The following is a 25,507-nucleotide window of genomic DNA, read 5'->3' on the forward strand; positions in this document are numbered from 1 at the left end:
CACCAACCCCTTGTGTCTGCATCAACACAGTCATCAGATTCTAAGACAAAATCTCAAGAATATTTAAGCAGAAAGAAGTATACTAAAAAACTCAGTGTATCTGTATGACAAACAGATATATGTTAACATGAATTAATGCAAATGAACATTAATCTATTTTGGATTAATTTAAAATTTCATTTTGAAGTGTCAAAGGCAATATTTAGTGTTACTGGCTCTAGAAATTTCTGTGTAATTCTGAATCTTCAAAGATCCTTGTTGGAAAATACAATCCTTGATTTGTTGGCAAACATGGTAATTTTACAGTAATGTGTTTTACAATTTGATGGCAGGTTTGATCAATCACATTTCTGTGTGTCCTACAGGAGAGTCCAATGAAAATAAACCAAAAATGAAGTGCTGCCACCTACAGCCACCACTCCGTTACAAAACAAGCAGAAAGGTCTTGGTGCTAACATCCATCAGAAGAAATTAAGAAATTGATGACTAATTATATATAAAAAGAGATTGATTTGTAGTTCTCAATTATTTATTGTTCCTATGTATGCTGAAAAAAGCATAGGATATTCTTTAACCTCACACAAAGGAGCCACAATGGTTTATATCTTTACAAGCAGCTAATAAATGTAAAATACACAAATTAGCATTATCTAATGACAGAAATACTACACGTCTCCAATATTTCAAAAAAAAAAAAAAATGTACACCTTTACCCCAATATAATGCTGCCCTCGGGAGCCCAAAATTTTTTACCGCGTTGTAGGTGAAACCGCGTTATATCGAACTTGCTTTGATCTGCCACAGCACGCAGCCCCCCCCCCCCCCCCCACGGAGGGCTGCTTTACAGCGTTATATCCAAATTCATGTTATATCGGGGTAGAGGTGTATATGGATGCCTACAGATTTATTGAAGAGGAAAAACAATGTTTATATAAATATACCAAAGCTACATATGATTAATCTGTGCTTTAATCATCTGTCAGTTTTGATATACTTTTTTATTTTTGAAGCAATTTTATAGCTTGTATGTATCAATAACTCACAAATCAGAAATTTCTTAAATCTAATACAAATAGTATTTGTAAATGTTTTCAGATAACTTAGATATGACAAGTATCAGAGGGGTAGCCGTGTTAGCCGTCTGACAAAGAAGGTATTCACCCACGAAAGCTTATGCTCCAATACTTTTGTTAGTCTATAAAGGTGCCACAGGACTTAGTCGCTTTTTAGATATGACAGGATACTGCAATCAAAGCATTCGCTCTTAAATAGCTTTGCCGTAAAAGCATTTAAAAACATTCAAAGCATTGACAACCCAGAGCATGTGATCCTTGAGGTCTTAATAAAAATTAGCCTACTGTGCTTCTGATTTAAATGAATGTCTCATGCGCCCTTTAGTATACCGATCAGCTCAAAAAAAATTCAATATTGTGAACATTGGGAGTAAACTCTACATTTTTAAAACAAATTAAGTCACAATTTTCCTTCATGAGTTACCTGTCCAACTGTTTTCCTGGCAGTTGTTCTCTTTTTATGTACATTTTTCTATTACGTCAATTGAATAATATTTTGGAAAAGCAACAGTTTCTGAAAAACTGGTTAGTAACTCATTTAATGACTGATCTCTAGGTTTGTTAACTGTTTGTGGCAAAACTGACAAACTACTTTTTAATGAGTAGAAATGACTAGTTTCCTAGGAGCTGTTCCTTAACATTCACAGCGTTATGCTCTGTTAAAGTGCCTTTGGAAAGTGTCCATCTCGTACACAGTCTCAGACTTTGGGCTATGCATTTTGTGTACGTTATCAATATACTGAACACATCAGACACTATCATAGCAGCAATGAATTTCATTGCCAAAATATCTTATTCAACTTTAAATTCCAAATATATTATTGTACTATGCTCCAGCTTCATCTATCATCATATAGCAAAAGGCCTCAATTGAGTATAAAGTCAATTGGACTACTGACTTGTTGAAAGTTAAGCACGTGCTTAAGTGTTTTGCTAGATTCAGGTCAAAAGGAATGGTTTTATGGGTAAGTTTTATTACTAGCATTAGCTTCCAAATGATGAAAGCAAGTCACATTTACCTGTGTGTAATGTATACATTTGGATATGTTAACAAGCATGATGTTTGTGGTTCAGTGCGTTCAATACTCCGAAGATAAATATGATACACTATAAACACACAACTCACCATATAATATTATATTTACTTGTATTATGCTTTCAGTAGTATATACAATATGCTAGGCACTGTACAAAAACAAAAAGGCCCCAAAGACCTTCTTAGATTTTCCATGGAATTTGAAGAAGTACACATTTTGTTGAGTGTATCTGTGGTAAGCTGTTTAGATAGTATGAGCAAAAAACTTTAGGTTAATATGGTTTGAACATCCGTCTCCTTTTTCACATTCATATACATGCTCCTATTTATTTCATACTGTTTTCTGGTAAGGTATAGATCTATTAAATACACTTAACATTAGTTATATTCTTGTGGTTTTTTAATTTAAGAATTTAAGGCCTTATATACCACACATTCTCAACTACAATAGCAAGAAATAACTCCAGCACATAAATACTGGCATTTTCAACACTATCGATATTAATAATCTTTGTTTATATCACCGCCACTATATTAATTATTTTGCCCCTCCGCCCAATAGATTAAGACTATTTTTCCCTTCCGACTAAATTAACCCATTAGAATCTATTTAACTTCTCAGGTAATATTTAAAGAATATCATGGCTTATATTCACTGCAGTTTCCTTCTTTTTACCAATAAAAACACATGCTGAAATGGGCAAGCATTCACTTTTTGTGCCTTACATGCACAATCTGAGCTCTTGAAATTCCACCCACAACTCTGACAATCAACCTACCAATACAGCCAATGACATTTCTTCCTGTAATGGTTTCCTAGGTAACCAATACAGCACAAGAAATGCATGGTATGCAGTTGAACGAAACTAAACCTGTCGTATTTCCACTTTTTTCAATACTTTTCTGCTGTTAAGTATTAAAATGATTAAAGTTTAGATGGCTCATGGGATACATCAAAGCTCTGAAGGCAGCACAGAAATAAGGATGGCAATACTGCAACACTCCTGCAAGTTCCTTTTGGGCCAGGACCCCCAGTTTGAGAAATGCCGGTCTCTCACTCCCCTTCCCCCACCGGTGAAATCTGTATAGTAGAGGGTAAAAACACACAAAATTTCACGGGGAGAGACTAGATTTCACAGTCTGTGACATGTTTTTCATGGCCATGAATTTGGTAGGGCCCTAATGAAAGCATATGTAGCATTTCTGCTCCAAATTATCCACTTAGTGCCTGAACTGAAGGTGTTCTAATCCTTTTAAGATCAGGATGTTTAGAACCCACCCAGGTTTGGTAATGATAAGGCTGCTACTGCTCAGTGACTTATGTGAAAGTGAGTCTGGTTTGTTTTTAATGAACATATCTATAATTTTTATTATTGACACAGCACCATAGGTGTTCAGCCTGTATTTTAAACAAGGAATTAATAATCAAAGGGTAAAATTCTCTGCTGGTGTTCTGGCTGAATTTAAGCCAGCTGCGGCAATTGAGACAAACAGATAATTTGGCCTTGAGTCTGTCATACAATGAAAGTGAAAATACTATCAAAATATGTCCTATAGTTTTCGTTAGTAATTTTCCCTTCTGCTCTGACTGGCTGTTTGCTCCAACCACCTCCCAGCGCTTCCTCCCTCGTATTCTCTTCATCTTGGCTGCACTCCAAACCTGTCCTGCCTACCTTACTCTGTGCATCATTTCTTCTTCCTCTCATCATTTCTCTTCAACTGTTCCTCTCTCTTTTTCCTTGTCTTTCCATTTAGCTAAACCCCTCCTAACAAAACCCTACCAATAATAATAATAATAATGATGGCAGTAACATGATGTTCACAGGTCATCATATAATTCACTCTTTGCTATATGTTATTATTCCTTTCCCCTACCCCTTGTCTTGTCTATTTCAACTGTCAGATCTTTGGGGCAGCGAATGCTTACTGTTGTGTTTGTACAGTACCCAGCACACTGAAGCCCCATTATTGAATGATCTCTAGGCATTATTATTATAAACAATAGTAACAATCCTCTCATTTCTATTTCAAGAATACCATCACAGTACAACACAGTTGTACTTCACAAATCAAGCGTTATTCTTTCCAGTGATGACGTATCAAGCAACAAACGTTGAAAAAATTTACTGGTTTCCTGCAGTATTCACACGAGTCCACTAAAGCAATCCTAGACTTAACTTAGAACATGGGTGCTGTTTGTGTTACCAAAATCTTTTTAATATTTATTTGTTGGGTCATTGAATGCTCATTCTGTAAATCTCTTTTGTGCCACAAAATTAAAATAAAAACGTACATAGTATCTCTGTTGTGGATCCCTCCTACAGTAAATCAGAGGCCACGTGTACACAGCAAAAGCTGTAGAGAGTGCTAGACTACCTGAATGAACTAGCTTGGCATAGGTAACAACAGTAGAGAGGACAGCCCAGCATGGGTTCAGGGCAAGTAGTACAAAGCCAGCAAAACCCTGGCTAGGTACTCGGCTCACTAGCTTGGGGTGAAGCCCATACTGCGCAGTCTTCACCATTATCAATACTTACACCAGCTGGATTCAAGCTAGCTTGCCTAGGTTAGCCAACACGCAGCTTTGCTGTGTAGACATCCCCTGACAGACTGCCTGAACGCTACACTATGTCTGGTATCATAAGCATTTAATTTTTTCCGCACTCAAGAGATGCTACACAGATCCAATGGAGTTAATTGGAAAGGAGGCTTGATACTTTCCCTGCTTAACTTCATTCCCTGACCTTTATTTTGTCAGTGGTAAATTGGACAAGTAGCACTTTTTTTTTTTTTACACTGGCCTAGAATTAATTTTGCAAGTTCCAGATATCAGTATAATTTTCGATTCCTGCAACTCTCACACACCATGACAAATAATCTGTTAATACAATTTTTTCTTCAAAGAATTAAGAGTTATCAATATAGAAGAAACTGCTTTTTTTAATGTAGTAATTCACAACACACAGCATGGTTGTAAGTAATTTTAACAACCCAGGATATCAACATGTGTGCATACAACTGTACAGTTGAAACTGACATGATAGCAGTTTTGAAAATTTGCCCATATGTGAAAGAAGGTACACTGAACATATAATAAATATGCTGTTGCTATGAGATTTACTTTCAGACATTAAAGAGAGGACAGCCCTACTCCTAAAGTGTGAAACAAAGCAAAGGTTCAAATACGTAGTGCCATCAGCTTTTAATTCAATTTAAAATAAACAAAACCTATCCATATGGAATCCCACTACTCTATGTTTTGTTTACACAGCACTATTTGGTTATTTAACACTGCCTGATTTTGCGTAGATAAAAGCCAGGGGCAGCGCACTAAAAGACAAGCTTATAGATCTCTTCCTCTCCCCCTAAGATATAATTATGACTTTGAAAGTGATAAAAAAAATTATGATGCATACTGCATTATTTTGATCCTTTCCACATCATGAAGCTGTTATTTCAGCCTTTTCTGGGTCACTGATAAAACAACATGTTAGTTCAGTTAGAATTTATTCCATCTTAGTGATGTATAAATACAGTTATACCATAAGAGTGCTCCATTAAAGTTCATGCTTAATACCTTCAGCCATGGCCTTATTAAAAACGAAAAAATCTGTATTTCTGACCTGTTCATTCCATCATTACACCTAATGCACAGCTGTCCCAACCATTTTTTCTAAACCCACAAAGGAAATGGCAACTCTCAGGCTAAAAGAACCACACAGATAAAAGCCCCCACAATTGTTCCTTAAAAATTAGTGCACCTATATGCCAGTATTAATCTGGCACAAGTGACAGCGTATTTTTGGAACTAAGGAACCTCAGAACTCTAGTATGATTATTTGAAATACAGAAAAAAAATGTCATAGCTAACGGGACCAAATCAGTTTAATATCATCAGAAGCTCTGCCTCTGGGAAACTAGCTAGCTAAAAAAATGAATTTAACAGTAAAGTAAATTTACTTTCAGAACAATTCTTAGCACCATTCACAAGTGTTACTTTAATGGAATAGCTCTTCCAAATCATGGATCAAGGTGGGAAAGCTGCTCCAATGATCCAGATTGTGTAGCACGCAATGTATGTATTCCAGTGAGGGACTGCATATCAGGATCAGCTGTATTTCATTGAACAGAATGGCAGCCACAATCAAAGGTTTTAGGTCAGGCAATTAAACACCACAGGAAGAGCTAACTACAGATGTGCAGCTAAACTTTTGGCCATGATCCACCATTAGAAATACAATGCAGTTATAATTAAAAGTGTACTTTAGATACTTTAAAACAGGGCACAAAACAAAAGTATAACACCTAACTGTGCATGACAGTAGCTTCATAACTCTACTTTTGCGCAGTAAAGGAAAACCTTTCTCCTCACTGTAATACACGTGTGCACACACACAGGACTTGTCCACACTGTGCGTTAATGTGCACCAGCAGGGGTGTTAAGTTCTTGTGCACACCAGCGTGTGACGCACAAACGGTCCATTTTGACCCTGCTGACATACTCTATTGTTCCCTAGTGCATGTTGATAAAGTCTCATAATATTATGTCAACATGCATTAAGGAACTTTTAGTGCATGTCAGCAAAGTCCACACAGACAGTTAGTGCACGACATGTTGGTGTGCACTAGAATTTACACCCTGGCTGGTGTGTACCAATGTTCTGTGTAGACAAGGGCCCCTCATCCCCCATACAAATAAATATATAGTATGGCCAAACTTCACTGTATATGACTAATTAATACATATAGTAAAAAATTAAGTATCTCACCTAGTTGCAATATCATGACAGTATCACTGAAGGCTCGTGTCACTAATCTGAAATGTCTGTAGAGTGGATAACACAAAACTCTTCTTCCAAAGGATACCAGAACCTCAGGAATACTAGTGAAACTCTGAGAGCATCAATGAAATTGTAGGTTAATTTACTTGAATTAAAAAAGCACATAGTAATTAATTTTTTTTAAAAGACCTTATTGCAACACGCACAAAAAGGTCTATAGTTTTAACAGCTATGGAAAAATAGGTTAATTTTAAACAGAAACAAGACCCAGCACTTTCAACTTACATGGTACAATTATAAATCTGATAAATTTTAGTAGCTTTTAATTGAAAAATATTGAATTCAGGGCACATTACAATAAAATATTTAACTGAAGTCTTTGCCATTCTTTACATTACAGCAATAAGTCTGTCTCTTAACATTAGGTATATTAAAAAGAGCAATAAAAAGCCTTTTAAGAATAAATAAAAATTAAAAACATAACAGAATCCATGTGTACACACACAAGAACTCTAAAAATGATATATGCCTTTGCCGTTTAGCAAAGTGATGGATACTGAAGATAGAGAGAACGATATCTCCCCTGCGAAGCCAGCTCATTGTCCTTCTTCATGAGTGAAGACGACCTCTAGTTTGCTTAGGCCAGAGGCATTAGTGAGTCATTAAAGATTCTCTCAGGAGTGATTTCCTTTCCATCTTTCACTCTTCATAGATAAAACTTTCCATTTATGAATTAAAAAAAACAAAAAACAAAAAACCTTTCATCCTGAATTTGCAATTGATTAAAATTAATAAAAACCACTATTGCCAACCACTCAGCACTTTTTCACATTATATGAACATTGCAAACTTTTTTAATTTTAACAGTTTGATACATATTTTAATTTTTTATATATTGTTAGTCATTAACGTTAGTCATAAAGTGTGTATATTTCATACACAGCAAAATGGCAGTCAGTTCAAACAAACAATATCTCATGCAACATCATTCACAGATTGATGAAAGCATGCTACTTCTACATGGTTTGCATAACAGATGAAGGGCTTGTCTTCATGTACAGCGCTACAGCTCCTCTGTCAGCATAGCTAACTCACCTCCCTGAGAGGCAGTAGCTATGTTGGCAGGAGCAGCTCTCCCGTCGACATAGTTGTACCAACCACATAGACAGCACTATGTCGCTCAGGGATGTGGATTTTTCACACCCCTCAACAACGCAGTTATACTAATATAGTTCTGTAGTATAAACCTGGCCATTGTTGTTAATAATTTGGTGCCAGACAACTGAATTTCCTGGGTGTAAAGTCTACTGCTGACTGTGGCTGAGGCACCAATTGCTACATTGTACGGTAAGTGCACATGCATAAGAAAACCTCTTCATTACAAGAGTCAAGACTGCCACTGCATTTATAACTTCATCAGTTGCGCCTAACTACAGTGTTACACAGTAACACACATGGCACTGACATGTTAAAAACTACAGAACCGAAGGCCCAATCCCCGCAAACTCTTACTACTGAATAGTGTTTCCTATCATTAGTAGTGCATCACTGGAAGTGTTTGCAAGATTATGCCCTTTTTTTTTCTTTCAAATTGCCAACCCTACTAACAGAGTCTTGGCTCAGACAATTAAGCTGGGTTATTTCTATCTTCTTTATCTTCACCAGAAATAAAAGGTTCCACAGGGCAGATAAGCCCCTCAGTCACATCTGGGCAACCCTACTGCTTTATACAGATGTAACAGAAACTCAGTGAACAATTCCACTGAAAGATGCACAGAACGGAATAGAATTCAGTTCACTCAGTCTTGGCTGTACTGGCTCTGTTAAGGTGCACAGGAGTTTAAAAAAGCATGGTTGAGAACATGAACCAAGGGCAAAGCAATGTAAGCATCCACAGTCCACGTCTGCAGACACCCTGAAACAATAGCTCTGAGAGATGTAAACTCAATCAGGGGCCTGTGGATTCTGCAATTCTGCAACTATGAAATTTGGGATATTTTTCAAGATGCCATGAAATTCACTATTTCTGTCATGGAATTTACTGTTCTGCTGCAGCCAAGAGCCTAACATTTTGTCTTCTGTCTGCAACCAGGCTGCAGTTGCTGCTTGCTTCCCATCTTTCCCCACAAGGGGAAGTTAACTGGATTACAGTGCATACTCCCTGCACTGTTGTTTGATGCCAGGTGGGAGAAGATTGGGGAGCCAGAATTACAGTCCAATTACAGTCCGAAGAGGAAGCCAAAAGTGCAGACTGGTGTAGGCTATGAAGCCTGCAAAACAGTGCAACAGTCAAGACCTACTGAGCTGTGGAGATGAGAGGCTGAAGCAGGCTACAAGTACTTGCCTTCCCTGATACAAATTATTATTATTATATAATATGTATATTGCCATAGTGCCTAAAGAGCATAGCCAGATTAGACCCCGCAATGTGCTAGGCACTGTACAAGCACCTAATAAATGACAGTCCCTGCCCACACATGGCAAAGGTGGTCCTGAGCTGGGCTATCAAGAAAACACTGTGAGAGCTGAGTTTCAGTGCACCGAATGGGCTTCCAAAAGAGTACAGGGGAAAAAAAACCATCCTCAAAAGCAATCACGGTAAAACATATTTAAACACATTTAACCTGAAGTAGTTATTTTGTTTCTTAAAATCAGACCCATAGCTGTGTGTATTTGTGTGGAGATGGGAAGAAGGAAATGAAGAATATAACACAGTGATGAAATAAATTAGCGTTGCTATGGAATTTAGAGGTTGTTGTCTCAGAATTTAGAACTTGTTGGAGCAGAATTTAACCATTGCTGCAGTTTGGTCCCATTGTGTCATGCAGTACATGGGACTGATTATAAAAATACAGTATGAATTAGTCACACTTCAAAATGTGAAGAATTTACTAATTTTACAATATCAAAAATATTACAGAAGCAAATTAAATTCACAGGGCATTGTCAGAACTAGGAGGCCCAGATGTCGTTTGACAAAGCCTCTTCATTCTGCTTTTCTCATTTTTGTGTTTAGGCAGATTATTAAAATTTACAAGATTCCCGCTCACAAGAGTGGAATGGACACAGCATCAGGTTTATGCCCTTACAACTGTGGAGAAACTCCTTACAATGGGTTTTATCCTTATATCATTCAGAAGAACAGTTTCAGTTCCCAGTGTGCTATAATCCTTGTTTGCTGGCATAAACCAGTTTTTAGCAATCAGGGAGGCAAGGTGAAGTGAAATATGAACATTTTAAGTAGATATAACTTGGCCTGTCAATTCTGACAGTATCCTTTTATAGCACATCGCTTTATATAATACACTTGCTTCTATCATGTCTCTGTTTAAAGAGTATACATTTATTTGGTTTAATATTTAAATGTTTATGTTATATATAAAAATGTATAAAGACATACATCTTCATAAAGTAAAGTTATTAATCTGCACCTTAGTAATTTGCAAACCTAGTGATCCATAATGATTTTGTATTTGAGTATCACTACAACATTTGACATACATATCTTATTAATCTGCCCCTTAGTAATTTGCAAACCTAGTGATCCATAATGATTTTGTATTTGAGTATCACTACAACATTTGACATACACATCTTATGTTTTCTGTCAGCTGGCACTTAGGATGAGAGGATTTTCTAGCAAAACAAATGCCTCTCATCCATATGTTTTTATCTTGACTGTTCATCAGTCATTCATTAAAAAAGGGACTTCTAGTCATTAAAGCAAATTTGCATAATACTGCAATTTGCGTGTACTCTTTATTATATTTGTTCTTGCTTCCATTTTCCCATGCCGTGATTACCTTCTTTGACAAAAATAAATTTTAATGTCTTAAGACCATTTTAAAACCAAAGAATTTAATACGAGAAACATGAAGATAGAATTACAGAACTGTTTTAAAGTAATACATGATCAGTCTCCCTTCAAACAGGTAATATGCTTGTGTGTGAGAGCTCAGTGTGAAAAAGATAACAATTAGAATAATCCTAACCACTAATTGCCCAGTAAAATAAAGCCACTTGCCAGTTTTTGTAGTTTGTTTGAAAAGTACCTTAAAAATTTTCTGATTGACAGCGGCTGTCATACCATCCAATGCTGCTCTCAGCCAGTGAAAATAGGAAGATTATCTCTGGCTTTTGTTCAAACAGCTGGAGTTTTATACTATTATTTTCTAGTGCTATGAATGTGGTTGCACTTAACATGCCTACTTGACAAATACTTTACTGTATTACAGTATCAAGCTGGTAAAGGAACTACTTTTTTTCATAACAGGAGGAAAATCCTAGTTTAGCCAGACCATAGATTTGCTATAATATCCTCACTGACATACCACAAACCACATCCAACCAGATAAGTAAGCTTTATTAATTCAAGGAAAAATGTTTATCTAGTAAGAATGATATATTTAATGCTTCTTCAGAGGGTCAGTCCAGTCCATGTGAGCAAGAGAAAGCACCTGATCTTGTTCTGGCTTACTTCTCAGATTCAGAGATCTTGCCAAAATATTTGTTTCACTTTCTCTATACTGCTTCACTTTCTCTTTCTGTTCCACTGAATGGATATTACAGTTTGCTCCACGGTGGTGACAATGATATCAAAACTTTACCAGATATCTATGTAGTCCAAAAATATCTCACTCACAATAAGCTTAGCCTGCAAATGTATATTGCACTTCCTAAAAGATTCATTTTAAATAATTCTGTAGTCAGTTTTGGAAGTTACAACATGTAATTAATTAAAATAACTACAAACAACAAAAGGAAATTTAAAACATTCAATACATCTATAGTTATGAATGAGCAGAACATAATATACAATAATAACGGTAATTTAACCACCAACACTACAGTTTTTGAAATTCACCTTACCTCGAGCCAGCACAAAGTTGCACTCAGTTTCCTGATATTCCATGATGACTCTACCTGATTTTTATTTTTTTTTGGGGGGGGGGGGGGCAGAAGGGGGTAGGAAGAGAAATAGAATAAAACAAATATTATTTAATTCAACATTCAAAATTGCTGGCAAAGTATTCTCAAATAATATTCTGCCAGTAGTAATTTAAATGTTAAAAATTGCAAAGGTTAAGAATATTTATGAATATGAAATAGTAACGTGTTTATTTAAATGACTGGAAATATCTAGCTTATGCATAAAACCTTTTTGAAACACAACAGCAATCAGAGAAAAACTGCATTTTAGTGGAATTCTCTCTCAATAAATACACTTTCCTCCAAGCAACAGCACCTTGAGTGTCTGCCCAATGAATAAACACAGCTCAAATTGAAATGCCTTTTTCCCGAAAACTATTCAAGGTTTTTGGCTTCCAAAGGGTGATCTAAATCTAGCAGTGCATGTACACTGTTGTTTTTTTTAAAGTGTAGCAGATTCATGGGATTTGTAAGGTAGTATGCTCTAGTGGAATGAGAACGGCTAGGAGCCATGAATTCCTGAATTATAATCCTAGCTCTGATGCAGCTTCGATTTGTGACCTTGGACAAATCATTTAACTGCTGCATGTCTCCATTTCCCCATTTAAAAAAATTAGCATAACAATACTCATTCCCTTACCTAACAGGGCTATTGTAAAGATAAAGTTATGTATGTTTGTACAGCACACTGAAAATATCAAGTGCTATATTAGTAATAAGTATTATTATTATACCATTGTGCTGTACAGACCTGCAATGTTCTGCACACAATTCTAATGTCTATCCTTAAAAATTCACTCCAATCAGGAGAGCAGGATTGTTTATCTGTTCCACCCTGGTAGCTCTCAGAATATCAACACTGGTCTCCAGGGCACCCTCCTGGCCAAAGTACAGCTCTATGCTGTCCCCTCTTTCAGGACTTGGCTACACTCGAAACTCCAAAGTGCTGCTGTGGGAGCGCTCCCGCGGCAGCGCTTTGAAGTGTAAGTGTGGCCACGGCGCCAGTGCTAGGAGAGAGCTCTCCCAGCGCTGCAGGTACTCCACCTCCCCATGGGGATTAGCTTGCAGCGCTGGGAGCCACGCTCCCAGCGCTGGGGCACTGTTTACGCCGGTGTTTTGCAGCGCTGTAACTTGCTGCGCTCAGGGGGGTGTTTTTTTCACACCCGAGTGAGAAAGTTGCAGCGTTGTAAAGTGCCAGTGTAGCCAAGGCCTCAATCTGTGCCATTGGGATGGTGGGGGGCTAAGGCTGTTTTGGGAAAGGGAGGAGAACGTAGCTGAAGAACACAGTGCTCTGGCTGTTCTGTTTCCTATGGCCCATCAGAGGCTATGGGAAACAGAATGTAAGTAAGGGGAGACTTATGGTTACTCTTACGCAGGGGAAGGGCAAGCCTAGAATACCAGAGGTGCAAAGGTAGTTGAAAGCGACCTATCTGCCTCCCCACAACCAGTGGTGAGCTAGGGGAAAGGGAGTACTCAGAATTGGGGCCAAAGTTTTCTGTGGCTACTCTGAAGGTTTCAAAAGTTTTGCTTGAGTTTACTGACTGCTTCCCAAAACTAATACCTGTGCTCTAAGAGGCATTTAAAAACAAAAAACAGTTGTTTTAAAGCTGTGGAATTCCCTGAACAGAAGCAATTCAACATAGCAGCTTCTGTGGAACTCCAGAACTCTGTCCTTCATCCTACACGCCCACTAATGACATTTTACATAACCAAACACTGTTGTTACAAACAATTCTAACTACCCAGAAAAAAAAAATAAAAATCAGTATTAAAACAGCTGTTCTTTGATGTAGTCCCTATCTGGATAATCAAGTCATAGTATAGCAGTGACCTATGAAATAACCTGAAGTGATTCATTTATTTTTATATGTCCTGCACCATACCCTCTCTTCTTTTTGCTCCCACAGTTGTGGGATATTTCAGACCTGTAGCACCAGCATAAAATTCATTTGGAATTACACCAATTCTAAGCTGCTGCCCAACAGGCTAATCTAGGAATTTAACATTTCAATCCTCACTTTTTAAATTCTGGAACAAAGTCCACTTTAAAAGCCCTGTCTTGTGGGGGACAATAAATGTCTTGTAGACAAGCAGCTGAGACACTTCTAAAGTTTCATTAAGGAAAAAAAAATACTTACATTTTTGTCTCCTTCAGTAATACAAATTTCATAGCAGTATGCCAGAAGGATATCAATTAAACTGAAATACACTTGATGACGGGTTCTTTTATCTAGCAGGTAAGATTTATTTGTGAATTTTCTCAGCTGCTCTCTCTCTTCTTCTGACAAGGAGACTAAAAAATGTAAAAGGACAACAGATTACAAATTAAAAACCAAAAGGTTCCTTTAACGAAGAGGTATACTTCTTCTACAAACACATGAAAGCAAACTGCCTACCAATCACATATTTAAAACACTGAACATCTCTGAGAGAAAAAGCTTAAATCATTCTTACTTTGATTATCATCAATCTTTTATTGAACATTTATTAACTCGACTTAGGGCTTACCTACACAGGGAAGTTAGTGTGCAGTAAGCCAGGGTATGAATTTAAAGCACAATAGTAGCTACTCCACACTAACTCTCTCTGTGGACACCCTTACTGTGCACTAAGAGTGCCCTCGGGTGGTTTAACTTAATAAACTTCCAAAAGGCATTAAGCTAATGAGCACAAAGGCTCTGTCAGTGCACACTAAAGTGCCCATACAGGGAGTTAATGTGGCATAACTTGTGCACACCAGATACTTTGTGCGCTTTCTCCCCATGTAGGGAAGCGCATAGGCTCTTAGAATTGCCAATGCCCCAATCATGCAAGTTACTCTGTGAAGGCAGACCCATGTTAGAACCCTTCTGAAAATACCAGGGCTCAGTGAGGTTGCAGGGGTATCCTGTACAGCGCTGTATGCAAAATCAGAGCCAAAGACAGTGACGGAACATTTCTGCAGTTCTTACCAAGCAGCCTAGATATTAGCATTCCCAGAGCAGTGGCAGGATAAAGAAATGATAAGAGAAAGAACAAAAATAAGAGTAATTCTGTCACTCTGAACACAGTCAAGTTTGATTTTAGACCTGGATAAGGTTTAGGAGCTGTGCTGGTTGTATTGGCTGACAATCCCCTCCCAGTGTTGAATGAAGATCAAGAGTGAAATCCTGTCCCCACTGAAGTCCATTTCGCCATTCATTCAGCCTGTCACCCCCAGTGTTCATACTAATTTTTTTCTACCAGTTGCTTTTGATACTGCTGCTCTCAACGGGTCTGCAGACCTTCACGGGAACAGATGGGATTGGCTCTAGAACAGCTATTCTCCTTTCTTTTTTATATTACACAGAGGAGAGGACTGGGCAACTGGCCTTCTGAGCGGAGGAGTTGCTGACACAAGGTTCTATTTTCTCTCCTCCTGTTCACTATGGGGGCTGGGAGGAGGGTTTAATGGGGAGGCATGGTATACCTGCCTTCAGCATGCTATCAACACCCTGCTCACTCTTCAAATCACTGGAGATATCTGACAGAACTGAAAAATTCACCCAGAACCAGAGCCCACAGAGATTGGAATTAGATAAGGGTTAGGTGGTAGAGACTAAACTGATGTAAGACTGAGTTATTGGAGTTAAGTAACGGTAAGCATGCAGGAAAACTGAAATTATTACATATTGCGAAAAGTACCCCAAAACTGAGCACAATTATATTAGCGCCTTCGAACGAGGGAGCAAGCCTGCCATCTGTGACTCTGGTTCACAATTTGAGTGCCTTTTTCGTTCTCCAGCTGCTTTCGGATGTCAGGTATCAGCAGCTGCCAAGTTCTCTTTCCATCACTTGTACTTGTCAAGAAGATCACGGCCTTTTCTTTCAGATACAGACATCATCAAAGCCAACTTTACAGTTTAAGACTGGATTACACCAGTGTGCTTCACATGAGGCTGTATCTTAAACCCATTCAGAATCTGTAGCTGGTAGAGAATGAGTCTGCCTGCTTACTAAGCATACTAAGAGGCTACCTGCTTACTACATTATCAGTAGGAAATACATTACACTCATACTCCGTGATTTGCATGGTCTGCCATTTTAGATGTTGATTTTGAGTTCTAAAGAACTACAGTAAATTGTTTCAGTCTCAGCTATTTGGGGGGTCATGTTAATTCCTTACGTATTTATGTTGCAGTTGCAACTTTCTGAGATGCTCAAGCTTACAGCCATTAAGTTTAAACAAAAAATGTTCTGGTGGCAAGGTGCTGTCTGGAATTTTGGAACCAAACTTCCTCCTTTGCTCTGACACCACTCAGATTTGATTATCTTCAGTATATGCTACTTTCCCATACTTTTCCACAATGCAGGAAAAGAAACTGATCTGTGTTGCAGGAAGCAGGAGAAGCCTATTTCAGTAGGTTGGGAGGTCCTTTTATGATCATTTTAACTGAGTTTTGATTGTACATAGACTTATTTTTCTGCAACTAGTGCACTGTTACAGGCAGTTTTATAAATAGGAATAAATACAACACATACACTGTTCAGTTTTAGTACAAGAACAGATACGAATAACCCCATTTGCTGCACTACTAGCATTCTTCAAGTGTCAAGTAAAAATCACGTGTTCTGACTAGATGCTGGGAGCAGAATACTAAGAACATGTCTGGGTCCTGCAGACAGATGAAACCCAATATAACTTAGTACTTGATATATTATGTTAGCCATTCATCATATCAGTAGAAGAGTTTTGCTATTAGATTTTCCAGGCAAAAATTTCTATCTGAATCCAAAATTGACTGTAGTGGCACAATCTCTAGTGTACACATAGAAAATTAGTCCCACATATAAAATAACACAAGTGAAAATTGTCTGCTAATTTCTGCTCTCACAAGACTTGTTTTTTAAAGGAACCCAAAGATAGTGTGTTATAATATTTCTGATCACTGCTTAAATGCAATGCAAAAAGACTCTGAAATTATCCTTAAACTACTGAAGAGATAAATGACTGACCAGAAATGACCCTTGTGCAAACCTCAGGCTACATCAACAAGGAATCTCTTGTATCAGAGGGGTAGCCGTGTTAGTCTGGATCTGTAAAAGCAGCGAAGAATCCTGTGGCACATTATAGACTAACAGACGTTTTGGAGCATGAGCTTTCGTGGGTGAATACCCACTTTGTCAGATGCATGTGGTGGAAATTTCCAGGGGCAGGTATATATATGCAGGCAAGCTAGAGATAATGAGGTAGTTCAATCAGGGAGGATGAGGCCCTGTTCTAGCAGTTGAGGTGTGAAAACCAAGGGAGGAGAAACTGGTTTTGTAATTGGCAAGCCATTCCCAGTCTTTGTTTATTCCTGAGCTGATGGTGTCAAATTTGCAGATGAACTGAAGCTCAGCAGTTTCTCTTTGAAATCTGGTCCTGAAGTTTTTTTGCTGCAGGATGGCCACCTTAAGGTCTGCTATAGTGTGGCCAGGGAGGTTGAAGTGTTCTCCTACAGGTTTTTGTATATTGCCATTCCTAATATCTGATTTATGTCCGTTTATCCTTTTCCGTAGCGACTGTCCGGTTTGGCCGATGTACATAGCAGAGGGGCATTGCTGGCATATGATGGCGTATATTACATTGGTGGACGTGCAGGTGAATGAACCGGTGATGGTGTGGCTGATCTGGTTAGGTCCTGTGATGGTGTCGCTGGTGTAGATATGTGGCATCAAGAGTTGGCATCAAGGTGTGTTGCATGAATTGGTTCCTGAGCTAGAGTTACTATGGTGCGGTGTGCAGTTACTGGTGAGAATACGTTTCAGGATGGCAGGTTGCCTGTGGGCGAGGACTGGCCTGCCACCCAAGGCCTGTGAAAGTGTGGGATCATTGTCCAGGTTGGGTTGTAGATCCCTGATGATGCGTTGGAGAAGTTTTAGCTGGGGAATGTATGTGATGGCCAGTGGAGTCCTGTTGGTTTCTTTCTTGGGTTTGTCTTGCAGTAGGAGGCTTCTGGGTACACGTCTGGCTCTGTTGATCTGTTTCCTTATTTCCTCGTGCGGGTATTGTAGTTTTGAGAATGCTTGGGGGAGATTTTGTAGGTGTTGGTCTCTGTCTGAGGGGTTAGAGCAGATGCGGTTGTACCTCAGTGCTTGGCTGTAGACAATGGATCGTGTGATGCGTCCGGGATGGAAGCTGGAGGCATGAAGGTAAGCATAGCGGTCGGTAGGTTTTCTGTATAGGGCGGTGGTAATGTGACCATCACTTATTTGCACCGTGGTGTCTAGGAAGTGGACCTCTCGTGTAGATTGGTCCAGGCTGAGGTTAACAGTGGGGTGGAAGCTGTTGAAATCGTGGTGGAATTTTTCCAGAGATTCCTTCCCATGGGTCCAGATGATGAAGATGTCATCAATGTAGCCTAGGCAGAGAAGGGGCGTGAGTGGACGAGAGCTGAGGAAGCGTTGTTCCAGGTCGGCCATAAAAATATTGGCATATTGTGGCGCCATTCGGGTGCCCATAGCGGTGCCACTGATCTGGAGATATAGATTGTCATCAAATTGGAAATAGTTGTGTGTGAGGATAAAGGCACAGAGCTCAGCAGCCAATTGTGCTGTGGCATCATCAGGGATACTGTTCCTGACAGCTTGTATTCCATCTGTGTGTGGGATGTTCATGTAGATAGCCTCTACATCTATGGTGGCTAGGATGGTGTTTTCTGGAAGGTCACCAATGCATTGTAGTTTCCTCAGGAAATCAGTGGTGTCACGGAGATAGCTGGGAGTGCTGGTGGCATAGTGTCTGAGTAGAGAGTCCACATATCCAGACAGTCCTTCAGTGAGAGTGCCAATACCCGAGATGATGGGGCGTCCAGGATTTCCGGGTTTGTGGATCTTGAGTAGTAGATAGAATAACCCTGGTCGGGGCTCTAAGGGTACGTTGATTTGTTCTGGTGTTAGTGTAGGGAGTGTCCTGAGTAGATGTTGCAGTTTCTTAGTGTATTCCTCAGTGGGGTCTGAGGGAAGTGGCCTGTAGAATTTGGTGTTGGAGAGTTGTCTGGCAGCCTCCTTGTGGTAGTCAGACCTGTTCATGATGACAACAGCACCTCCTTTATCAGCCTCTTTGATGATAATGTCTGGGTGGTTTCTGAGGCTGTGGATGGCATTGCGTTCTGCACGACTTAGGTTATGAGGCAAGTGATGTTGTTTTTCCACAATTTCTGCCTGTGCACGTTGGCGGAAGCATTCAGTGTAGAGGTCCAGACAGTCATTTTGACCCTCAGGAGGAGTCCATGTGGAGTTCTTCTTCTTGTGCTGTTGGTGGGAGGGTACCTCTGTATCAGTGCGCTGTTCAGTGTTGTCCTGAAAGTATTCTTTGAGTCGGAGACGGCGAAAGTAGGCTTCCAAATCGCCGCAGAACTGTATCATGTTGGTGGGCGTAGCAGGGCAGAAAGAGAGTCCCCGAGATAGGACAGACTTTTCTTCTGGGCTGAATGTGTAGTTGGATAGATTGACGATATTGCTGGGTGGGTTGGGGGTACCACGGTTGTGGCCCCATGAGGCAGGTAGGAGTTTAGACAGTTACAGTCCTTTTTCCTTTGTAGAGAAGTGAAGTGAATAATGTAGATCTCCTGTCTTATTTTAGTGAATTCCGTTTGTATGGAAGTTTGGTTATAAATGAGAGTCTCCAGGTTGGAGAGCTCTTTTTTGATGTTTTCCTGTTTGCTGTATAGGATGCTGATCAGGTGGTTCCTCAGTTTCTTTGATAGAGTACGGCATAATCTCTCACTGTGGTCTGTGTAGTATGTAGATAGCAGTGGATTTTTTTTTACCTTTAGTCCGTTTGGTATGATGTCCATCCGTTTGCATTTGGAAAGGAAGATGATATCTGTCTGTATTTGTGCAAGTTTCTTCATGCAGTTGATGGATTTCCACTCCATATGGCCAAATGCAGTGCCTTGCATGGTGTCAAGTATCAGAGGGATAGCCGTGTTAGTCTGGATATGTAAAAGCAGCAAAGAATCCTGTGGCACCTTATAGACTAACAGATGTTTTGGAGCCACCATGGATGTAGAGGCTGTCTACACGAACATCCCACACACAGATGGAATACAAGCTGTCAGGAACAGTATCCCTGATGATGCCACAGCACAATTGGCTGCTGAGCTCTGTGCCTTTATCCTCACACACAACTATTTCCAATTTGATGACAATCTATATCTCCAGATCAGTGGCACCGCTATGGGCACCCGAATGGCCCCACAATATGCCAATATTTTTATGGCTGACCTGGAACAACGCTTCCTCAGCTCTCGTCCACTCACGCCCCTTCTCTGCCTATGCTACATTGATGACATCATCATCTGGACCCATGGGAAGGAATCTCTGGAAAAATTCCACCACGATTTCAACAGCTTCCACCCCACTGTTAACCTCAGCCTGGACCAATCTACACGGGAGGTCCACTTCCTAGACACCACGGTGCAAATAAGTGATGGTCACATTACCACCGCCCTATACAGAAAACCTACCGACCGCTATGCTTACCTTCATGCCTCCAGCTTCCATCCCGGACGCATCACACGATCCATTGTCTACAGCCAAGCACTGAGGTACAACCGCATCTGCTCTAACCCCTCAGACAGAGACCAACACCTACAAAATCTCCCCCAAGCATTCTCAAAACTACAATATCCGCACGAGGAAATAAGGAAACAGATCAACAGAGCCAGACGTGTACCCAGAAGCCTCCTACTGCAAGACAAACCCAAGAAAGAAACCAACAGGACTCCACTGGCCATCACATACATTCCCCAGCTAAAACCTCTCCAACGCATCATCAAGGATCTACAACCCAACCTGGACAATGATCCCACACTTTCACAGGCCTTGGGTGGCAGGCCAGTCCTCGCCCACAGGCAACCTGCCATCCTGAAACGTATTCTCACCAGTAACTGCACACCGCACCATAGTAACTCTAGCTCAGGAACCAATTCATGCAACACACCTTGATGCCAACTCTGCCCACATATCTACACCAGCGACACCATCACAGGACCTAACCAGATCAGCCACACCATCACCGGTTCATTCACCTGCACGTCCACCAATGTAATATACGCCATCATATGCCAGCAATGCCCCTCTGCTATGTACATCGGCCAAACCGGACAGTCGCTACGGAAAAGGATAAACGGACATAAATCAGATATTAGGAATGGCAATATACAAAAACCTGTAGGAGAACACTTCAACCTCCCTGGCCACACTATAGCAGACCTTAAGGTGGTCATCCTGCAGCAAAAAAACTTCAGGACCAGATTTCAAAGAGAAACTGCTGAGCTTCAGTTCATCTGCAAATTTGACACCATCAGCTCAGGAATAAACAAAGACTGGGAATGGCTTGCCAATTACAAAACCAGTTTCTCCTCCCTTGGTTTTCACACCTCAACTGCTAGAACAGGGCCTCATCCTCCCTGATTGAACTACCTCATTATCTCTAGCTTGCCTGCATATATATACCTGCCCCTGGAAATTTCCACCACATGCATCTGACAAAGTGGGTATTCACCCACGAAAGCTCATGCTCCAAAACGTCTGTTAGTCTATTATGTGCCACAGGATTCTTCGCTGCTTTTAAGGAATCTCTTGTAAGCCAAATTAAGAAGCCAAGGAACCTGATCTAAAATTTTTTATTAAGACTACCTAGAAACTTTAGGTAAGTGTTTGAGTGGTGGTGCGGCAGTGTTTAGCGTTTCAGTTACCTAATCTAGAAAACATTAAGTATGTTTCCTTAGATTTAGAGTATTTCTCATAGTTACATTGCGTAAACAAATTCATCTTTTACGCATAAACCCCTTCTCTTTAACACAACCATGTCACATTCCTCCAACAAATCCAGTAAATCCAGGAAGTGTGTGTTTACACTGGAATATTGCTCACAGTTTTTATACAATCCACATCCTCATGGTTACAAACAATCTTCTCCATAAGACATGCAGTCTCCTTTATCCCAGGAGCGTGGCACAAGAGTTTATTCAAACATACCAAAAAATGTTACAAACGTAATGGACACCAAAGGCTCCAGCATATACACACACTCTCTTAAAGCATTAGACTGCAAATGGAAAAAAAAATTGTACATGCTTCTTTTTGAAAATCTTTGATGTCTCTATCTGCTTCATAAGCATTACATGCTTTGATTTTAGTGCTTAGCAAACTTCTTTGTGAACTAAACATTTCTTAGGAATGAAGCCAACTTACTTCTAAATTCCCAGAAATTCAAGCTTGTGTCATATCTTGAGAAAGCTGATCTCTTTCTGTTGCCATGGTTTAGTGAGAAATTACAATTTAGCAAGAATGATGGTAATTCAACCCTCATTCTCCATCAGTACAGAATGATATAGCATCTATTCCTTATATCTAAATTCCAAAACTTACAAAGAGATCTTCTTATAAACCCGTATTGACTTTTTCAGTGAATTACTGGTTCATTTACACTAACTTATCTATAAGCCCACATGTGCAATGTTTTAATACCTTTGAAATAAACTGATTTCTGAAAGAACATAAAATTAAAACATTTACATTTTGCTACGCTAGGGTAGACCCTAATGTGATATCAGAAGCTGTTGCACCAGGGTGTCCACACTTATAGTAACATCAAATTGGAAAAAACAAGTCACTTTCAAGTTTCAACTAGCTTCCAATAGAGATACCTCAGTAAGAAGCTATTCAGAGATCTATTGCAAAATCATGTATAAATGGAAATTCCACCTTATTGAGGCCAACATAAAAGAGCACAAACTATGTCAAAATGGAAGATGGAAAAGATGAAAGTGTAAGAGGGGATCTAAGGCTATGTCTCCATGGCTTCCAGCAGCAAGTCTCAGAGTCTTGGTCAACAGGCTCGAGATACTACGCTTACAGCAGCTGTGAAGATGCTGGAGCACAAGCTCCAGCCCAAGCTGCAAACCTACCCCCTCCTTAGGATTCAGAGCCTGAGCTGCAACATCTACACAGCTATTGTTAGCATGGTAACTCAAGTCCAAGTCTATGGTCCTGGACTCGCATACAGTCTGCCACAAACTGTGTAGATGTATCCTAAGGGCAAATAACAAATCTTATCTTTTCCAGTCTTTGGTTAAGTATATTTGTGACAATCAGGGTCCAGACACACAGAGGGAGACCAGAGGATCTGAACCCCAAAGAATAAGCAACTGAATCAACTGATTATATACAATATTATTGTACTACAAAAGTGTATTGAGCAAGGTCTTTTATGAAAGCTGGTGACATGTTGGTCATGAATATTACTGCGTGACGCAAGTATGGGTTGTGCATAAAGAGTTATGTATGTGTATTGGAAATACGTTCTTAAAATGTGTTTTGGAGACCGTGCATAAGTCAAGCCTGCCCTAGACAAAGCAATGTGGATTTACTTGTCTGACTGGCTTGATTACAGGCAAAGGAACAATGAAAGTACATTTACATATAAGGTAAACAAAGGGATCAAGCTAATAAGTGTCAGGGGAAACAGCACTGTGGGCATATTGGGAGACAGAGTCCACACTCCCCAGGAAGTCTTCCGGGCTCTGCAAGCAGAGACAATGAACTTTGGGAAACATAAGGGGAGAAAAAAAGGTATTTTAGTTATCTATCACTTAGGGAACAAAGGGGACAGCACCCTCTGATTCTATGAACATTGGAACCTCTGGCCTAGAGGGTTAGAGATGCTAATAATTTGATGTAAGAAAGAAAATCACTTCGGCAAAAATTGTAACTTGCTAAAATTAAGTTTTAGTCTCTAAAAAATGTTTTGTTTGCGACGTATCTTTTTCTCTCGTTTTGTATCACTTAAACCTGTGCTCTTTATTAATAAACTTATTCTTAGTTTTACTATATACCATTTCAGGGCTGTTATATTGAAGTAAACAATAAACCTTCAGCTAACCTAACAGGCTGGTGTGTGTATGGTGTCTTAATTTCTGAGAGTGCCCAGTGAGAGGGATTGGACAGTTGCAGAGTGAAATCTCTGGGGAACTCAGGAACAGGTTCACCAAGTGCTATCTGCAAGTCAAGATTAAGACTGGCAAAGTCTCGAGGTGTTTGCTGATGAGGCGGACAGACTAGTGTGGTAGGAAGCTGATACAGTCTAATCCTCAGCAAGGCTCATTCTTGCCAAGGTGGAAGGGTAAAACAGTGGCTTATGGTTCTGGGCTGTCCTGAGGAGCGCATCAGTAACATAGTCAATTGTAGGATTTACATGCTGCTTGACTGAAGTTACACTTCAAGCACTGGCAAATTAGATTTTTAAGTGATTCAGAGTGATGAGGCTGGGAACAAGAAGATAAGGCTACAGTTTGTTGTTTTCTGTTTATTTTAGATAAATGAAATAGAACAAAGGAAAGCATAAGGTAAACAAAACAGCAGCAAGGGCAGGATGAAAAAAGAAATTTATGACAAATACACCAGAAAGCAAATTAGAAGAGTTGTTCTCTGCAGGAAAAAAGGTCGGAGTATCACAGCCTCCATGGAGTGCACCCAGCTCCCCAAAGCATATCTGCAGTTCCAGAGCCTACAGTGATCGAAGGACACAGACCCTCCAGCTTATAATGGAGCCCAGGATGTATATTCCTGGAGAGAGAAAAATTGCAACTGGCAACCTTTCAGATCAAACTACGGCAAGAAGAGAGAGAAGCAATACCAACATGAACTCAATATATGGGAACTAAAAACAGAAAATCTTCAAGCAGTAATCAGTCTTCCCCAAAAAACACCCAGTTGGGAGACACTGAGCCCTGTATACAAATAGATGCATTGTATTAAATAATATTTCACTACTGTAAAGAGACTGTGTGAATTACATAAAATTCCAGAAGACATGGATGTCTCCCTGCTAATGGCAAAGCTCTTCAGTAAAACATTAAGTGTATTTAATTAAATGGAAACTAAACGAGTGAATTGTTTTGCAAATATTTCAATATACCCCTAAAATGTATACGATAAGGTTTAGAATGATGAGTCACAGAGAATATCTATATAAGATATGAGATTCAATGAGAAAACGGGCAAAGGGGAAAGGGACTGAGGATTATGATCATTTATTTGGCCTCTTTGCACAAGACTATTTCCTGAGCATATGCTCTAAGGAGATCAGAGAAGCCATTTGGGATAAATCCCTGGGTTCTGAACAAGAAACAGAAGATCTGGCTGATTCCTATGTACAATCAGAGCATCACAATATCAAAGTCTGAAAGTCTACAGAAGATTGCTACCAGGCAATAAGAGAGCTATTAAGGAGAAGGATATGTCAGAGAAGCTAAATAATTCCTCACAAGCATCTGGCACTGCCCACCGTCATACAGAGGTAACTGGATTAGATGGACCACAGGTCAGCTCTGGTCTGCCCCAATAATTCCTGTACTCCTATAGCTGCACTACCTATTTCAGTGGAAAAAAGTAACAAATGGCAAGTGGCAAACCTAAACTGACTTTTAAAAAAGTTTACCACTAACAAAAATTAATTGGAGTCTGTATCTGAAAACTGCATTTCAGGAGGCATAAGTAAGAGTGTGTGTGCAATGAGTACTACATCTCTTTATGCTGCTTTTCACATAAACTGTAACTATGTAAAAAGGTGAACAAGCTCCAAGTCCTAACAGCGAAAGGGCATGAATGATAGGATATGAAGAAGTATATGTTTTGAAGGGGACAAGAGTGTATCTTATAAAGTATATTCAACTGGA

At 39.6% G+C, this 25,507-nt stretch overlaps 1 protein-coding gene across 5 annotated transcripts in view; it reads right to left on the bottom strand.

Annotated features, from left to right (window-relative positions):
• The window catches only part of SHQ1 (SHQ1, H/ACA ribonucleoprotein assembly factor), a 113,391-nt gene that overhangs the window by 45,216 nt on the left and 42,668 nt on the right, over positions 1-25,507 (bottom strand). For all 5 annotated transcript variants that reach the window (XR_007774956.1, XM_050957389.1, XM_050957392.1 and 2 more), the window contains exons 8-10: positions 13,958-14,112; positions 11,760-11,813; positions 6,879-7,002 (exon numbers count right to left, since the gene is read on the bottom strand). Coding sequence is in view for 4 of the 5 variants with exons in the window: in XM_050957389.1 (XP_050813346.1) it covers positions 6,879-7,002; positions 11,760-11,813; positions 13,958-14,112 (333 nt within the window). In the remaining variant the exon portion in view is untranslated. The remainder of the gene's footprint in view (positions 1-6,878; positions 7,003-11,759; positions 11,814-13,957; positions 14,113-25,507) is intronic.

Source organism: Gopherus flavomarginatus, chromosome 6, assembly GCF_025201925.1.
Source record: "Gopherus flavomarginatus isolate rGopFla2 chromosome 6, rGopFla2.mat.asm, whole genome shotgun sequence".
Lineage (NCBI taxonomy): Eukaryota > Metazoa > Chordata > Testudines > Testudinidae > Gopherus > Gopherus flavomarginatus.